Below are 6000 nucleotides of genomic sequence, written 5' to 3'. Positions count from 1 at the left end.
CATCACATTAATCTCTTATTAAACGTTGAATGTAAATAAATTGTATGTTGACACTATAAAGTTTTAAAGATCTATTTCATAAAATGGATGAAATAAAAACAACGCATCTTAGTATATTCAATATAGAATTTCAGCTGACATTACTTATACAATGTATGACATTGTTCTGTGACGTTGGAGTCGATGTCACCCCTACATTGAGAACTAAGAATTTTGAGATTTATTAATAACAATGTTATAATAAGTGAAAACAGTATAAATTAGCAAACCGCTTGATATTGTGTACACTTTGAGTTTCGTAACATAAAGTGATTTTGTAAACAATTGCAAAGTATACATTAACCTAAAATTTTGCTTGGTTCATCACAACAAAAAAATGGTCGGTGTTATCACAAACTGTTAATTTAAACAATGTATGTGTAATAATTAACTGTATGTAGAAGTACCTCTCTAATATAATTACGTTTCAATGGAGACGGCTTTATATAAAATTTAAAACATCTTGTTGCCTGATCCTATTCCTATATACCTGTGTACTCGTTATATATGACGAGTGAAATTAAGTATTGTTTAAACCAAGTATACGTTGTCTAGAAGTTCGTCTGTATGGTAAATGATTGTAGCGGTTGGGTTATTTAGTTGTATGATTTGTCAGGAATTATCAAATGCTAAATTTAAAATGTATAGTTCCTTCATCAGATTTTTTTCTTTCTTTTTCTTCCACTGCTCCGTAGGTATTTCCATGGTGGTTCTCTCTGGTTCGTTTGTTTTGTAAAGATGTCGATTATAGATCCTGGTATATGCCAAAAAGTGCACTTCTTCAATTTAAAAAACGTAGTGAAACGTCAATTAAGAAACCGCCCACAGCGATGCCTCACAAGTATTTATTTACATGTAGATATGTATTCAAATGTTCCTGTTGGAAACATTGTGTCCTTGTGATGTTGGTAAATACAAAAAAATGGTAACGAATATTTACAAGTACTTTCTATCAGCTTTCAGCAGGCTCTTCAGGTGAAAGAAAATCAACTCTCCTATTCTCCTGAAAAACTTGTTGAAACAGGCAGAGACTACTTGTGAATCATGGGTTTTCGCTATTTCACGTTCAGATAAAATTACATCAAATAAATTTGGAAATAGCTGTCACCCAGCAAATGTATCCTGATTAACATTATCTATATCCACTCCAGTGAGTGATTTATTTAGTATGAACAAGGTGTTTTGGCGAGGTGATCATACCTCCCACAATACACATAACATATAACCACAGGATGACGTCACGCGACGTGAAACTATTCAAATATAATCAATGGGCTTGGAACCAGCTAGCTTTGAATATATAAAACATATATTTTTCATTTCATAAAGATGTGCTTGCCTCCTTTATCTGCATATTTCCCATCAAGTTCTTTGCAGACGTTTATGCAATCATTGTTTATTTATGTTTATATATTCAAAAACAACAAGAAAATACCAGAGTGTCAACAATACCATACTCCTAACTCAAAATCGATAAAACCAGGGCAAAATATAAACCTTGAAAAAGAACAAGAGTGAGACCAGGTGTTCAAGAAGGGTAAGCGTCCGCTGATTCTTAACTGAATCCAAGTTATGCCACGTTCTCATATCGATAACTTGGGCAGTGATAACAAAACCACAAGCCACTCTAAAAGTGCATCATAAAAATATTGACCTTTATATCACGCGAAGACAATAGCATATTTCCCTGCAGGATCATGAGGGCGACCATAAATCTTGTCATAAGTCTTCATCAACAAGCATCTTTTAAAACCCTGTTGTCAGTTTTTCCGTCAGCAGCCGACAGCTATCACGGAAGTCACGATAAATGATATATGGAGTGCTGACGTAACTGCGACATTTTAACACTGTAGGTAGGGAAACAGGGAAGTTCCTATCGAGAAAGGATTAACATTTTTTTTAAATAACTGTCTGCATACTTGTCCTTTGAATGCAGGACATAAATCTCTTTTCGCACCTACAGTACATCGTCCCTGTGATCTTTTCTTTGTTGTTCTGCTGTAAACTCGCGGGCCCACATTCATGAACATGTTCTCATGCTCAAACTCAGAGTCTGTGTTAAATAAATGAACTTTCACACTTTTCCATGATTTGAAAGAATTTCGAAGATTCTCCATGCAGAAAGCTGTTTAAAATGTACCTTTTCATTGTCACATGGTTTGAGCACAGAGTCCATGCTTAAGCACGAGAACGGTTTCATGAACACGGGCACAGAGCGCTTCATTTCCAAAGCTCGCTGTCATTGTAGTGTCCATATGGCAGAGTAGTAAGTACATGTAGCCTTTAACTGCCGTCAAAAGTTGTGTACCACGTGGTACAATAAACCACAGAGGAGTAGATCTCACAGAAGATTTGTGTATATGTTTTACCCGGGGTCAAGTATAGACTCCGCAAGTCAGGATTAGAGGAGACTGTTCTTAAACGGAACTCTTGAAGTTATCAAAACACTATCCCTGAAATTAACATCTGGCTTACCACTTAATAGGGATACAATTGTACTATTTGTCATGCGGTGTAAAGCGCTTTAAAGTGATTTTGCAAATTATAAAGGGCGCGATATAAATGTTGTATATTATTATATTTATATATTAAACGTACGATATTGTTTTAACACATGATATACTTATAGAAGTAATCGATATAAAGTCAGTTACTGGCACTCTGTAGAATCATATTGCGTGAGCAAGATATATTGGGGCGATATAACGTTAGCTAAATATGCAGGGACGATATAACGTTATCCAGATATATTAAAGCGATATACCTTTATCTAGATATGTTTGCACTTGACATTGCCACATGATTTGAGCACAGAATTACGGTGTCATAAAGGTTATTGTATTGAAGTATCTCTATCATTACATATTGGATAAACATATATAAACTGTAGGTTATTGTTTTGACGTATGCCAGAATATCAACGATATTAATTTTAAACAATGTATTTGTTCCCTTTGACACACACATTTCTGTGATGTTTTTCATAGTTTGTTTGTAATGCCGTGTAAGAAGTCTACATAAATCTGTTAATCAATTTACAAGTATAAAAACTGATATTTATATCAATTTCTTTTGCATCAAATATTAAGTCAGCGAAATAGCCATTTTTAATATTGGAAGTATAATGTTACTGGGTTTGTATTCATGAAACTATTCCTTAGCTCTAGCATGAATTTAAGCCAAAACCACCACTCTCTTGCATGTGTAACTCGCAAAAATCTTTGGATAAAGCGACAAAAAGTATCCTGAATCAAGTCTTTCCATTGATCCTCCAAATGATTGAAAAATGTACCTTTCAAAATTAATTATCAGAGCGAGGGGATTGGACTGAAGCATACAATCTTGGTTTAAGTATACGAAGAGTTTCATGAATACACGTCCCGATTTCATCTAGCAATATACTAGCAGGGTAACCAAAATTTGCCAAGTAGTTAATTAATTTATTTCTTTAGGTACACTTATATACATAGGGTGACATAATTTTACAATCATACTTAACATTGTAAATGTGCTTATGACATTATATACAAAAATATAACAACATGATCTCCAGCATTATACACATAGTTATAAATTAAGTATCGCCTACTAATATATACCACAACATGTGAACAGAACCATTACTTCAATTAGGGGTAAATGTCAGTATCATCCCTTTGATGTATCGTCTGACACATGATCCTCGAAGGGACAAAGCCTGTCTAGATCAGTCGTTCTCCGTCTCTAAACAGCTTCTATTAAAACAATGTGTATAATCCATTAGAATGACGTGGAAACATCTATTGCTGGAGGTTGTCACGTGGTTTAACAATCACTCGGCCAATGTTAGCCTTTGATGTTTTAAACGTCATTTGAGTTTCTTATGACTCTTTGGCAGTTTATTTACATGTCCTCAGAGCCGAATATTGGTGTTCCAAGAAGAAAATGTCTTATGCCGTCCACAATATCATTTATCAACTCGAACACTAGATTTTCCTAGATGTTCATAAGGGGATATATAATCACAGCACTAAATCAGTAAATTGTTTGTGGATATTTAACGTTGGATCAGTTTCGATAAGGAGACATGCACTATATTTTCATTTTGATTACAATACGAATTACTATTTTAACACTATCACAAATGTTTAAGTTTAGGACATATTTTTCACCTTCAGCGAAAGGGATAAATTAACATGCAAATTACTAACAGGCATTCGACAGTTTTTGTCATTAACGAATACTTAACAAGCTTACATTTAGATATCAACATCTGTGTTGATTTCAAAATTGGAGAATTCACAGGAACTACTAGAACTATAATCATGTCATTTTTCATACCGGACTGCATAACACACAGTGTTAATAGTTTATGTTAATCTGAATCCAGCGTTTGACACAATATTGTGAATACGAAACTGTCCTGTAGATGTCCTTGAGTGTCCGTATATTAATACAAACAGTACAAATGTCCCATCACTTTTGAGCACATGGATCACTACCTATTGACAAGTGTTTAAGTGCAGTGTCTTTCTGCATGTCTTGCACTTCACATAACAACACCAGTAGTATTTGCATTCACAACGTTCAGTGATTTCTATAGAAAAACTTTTGAATCCTCTTCCACAGCACATGGTATCACATCCTCCCCAACCGTCTCCGTTCCTCTCACATACCCTGAAAAAGGAAAAATATACAAATCAGCTACATAGGTGATATGAAGGATGTCACCTCACTGTATACTGTAGAGGTACTTCATACACATAGATGCATTTCAAGAAACATCAGAATTACAAATCAAAATGTTCTTGAAATCAGTTAAAAACACACTGTGTAAACAATACATTAGTACAAGAAATACATGAATATTCAACATACTGTTAAAGTAAAAATGTTGGCGATGTGGAATTTGCCGCAATTTTTTTGTGTTTAGTAAATAAGCGCGAAAATATCAATATACGAATATTTTTATTTGTAGATAAATAACATAATAAATGCCTTTCAAAGCCCTTGCCAACACAAAAATAATATCCCCATAGCGATTAATCTGGTGAGTCACAGCGGGAACAACTCCACCATTGAAACTGCTCCATGTTACAGTAACTAGTCTTTATATTATCTTACATGAATCATTTTCTTTTGTCATAATTTATAACAGAAATTCCAATGCGCAGATAAATATACAGATTTTGTCTCCGCCTATGGAGGTAGAGTACGTACCTTCCTTTAGTACCCACCGACCCTGTTTTCGGGTCGGGACTACAGTAGTCCGGAGACTTTGTATAATAAAGCAGGGAATCCTTCGTTATCGATGAAATTTTCGGATTCTGCGGAAGGAACACTTTAACGCCTTTCCGTCGTTTCCTTTTAACCTCTACAGCACTTGTATAGCGCTGTTTTAATATGCTCCCGATGGCTGAGAAATCGGGAAGGGCCTTCCAGCACGTCTTGATGGAGCAGGAGCCTGAAACACCATGACACTTACAGGCCATTGTCAGGCTGTCAGACACGATCTGTAAAACAATTAGCACACACAATTAATGTTGGTTGTTTTCTCCGTGCTGTAATAAAATACATTGTGCAATCCAAGGATCTCCATGTATTATTATAAGTTTAATCAATTAAAATCAAAATAAGTATTTGACAGATAATGACCCTGTCACTAAGACTATACTTTGATTGCCATTGTTCTTTAATATGCATTTGTTAACTGAAGTAACAATGCATATACATTATGACGTCAGTTAACAAATGCATAATAAAGAACAATGGCAATCAAAGTATAGTCTTAGTGACAGGGTCATTATCTGTCAAATACTTATTTTGATAAATACATAGAATATAACGTACATATTGTACATAAACATTCATTTAAATGATTTTTTACAAACCCAATAAACAATGTATAATGCATGTTTATCAAACCCAATACACAATATATAATGCATGTTTGTCAAGCACAACAAACTATTTATAATGCAT

The 6000-nt window shown here is 34.4% G+C and overlaps 1 protein-coding gene across 2 annotated transcripts in view; it reads right to left on the bottom strand.

The window, feature by feature from the left end:
- Nucleotides 1-3439: 3439 nt before the first annotated feature.
- LOC110452245 (protein Wnt-11b-2-like) overlaps nucleotides 3440-6000 on the bottom strand; it is a 69900-nt gene continuing 67339 nt past the window's right edge. For both annotated transcript variants that reach the window (XM_021500631.1, XM_021500630.1), the window contains 2 exons: nucleotides 5239-5531; nucleotides 3440-4695 (listed from right to left, as the gene is read on the bottom strand). In XM_021500631.1, the coding sequence (XP_021356306.1) occupies nucleotides 4521-4695; nucleotides 5239-5531 (468 nt within the window). In that variant the 3' untranslated portion in view covers nucleotides 3440-4520. The remainder of the gene's footprint in view (nucleotides 4696-5238; nucleotides 5532-6000) is intronic.

Source organism: Mizuhopecten yessoensis, unplaced genomic scaffold (assembly GCF_002113885.1).
Source record: "Mizuhopecten yessoensis strain PY_sf001 unplaced genomic scaffold, ASM211388v2 scaffold6505, whole genome shotgun sequence".
NCBI lineage: Eukaryota > Metazoa > Mollusca > Bivalvia > Pectinida > Pectinidae > Mizuhopecten > Mizuhopecten yessoensis.
The sequence above is the reverse complement of the archived record's forward strand: the minus strand, read 5'-3'. Positions and strand labels throughout refer to the sequence as shown.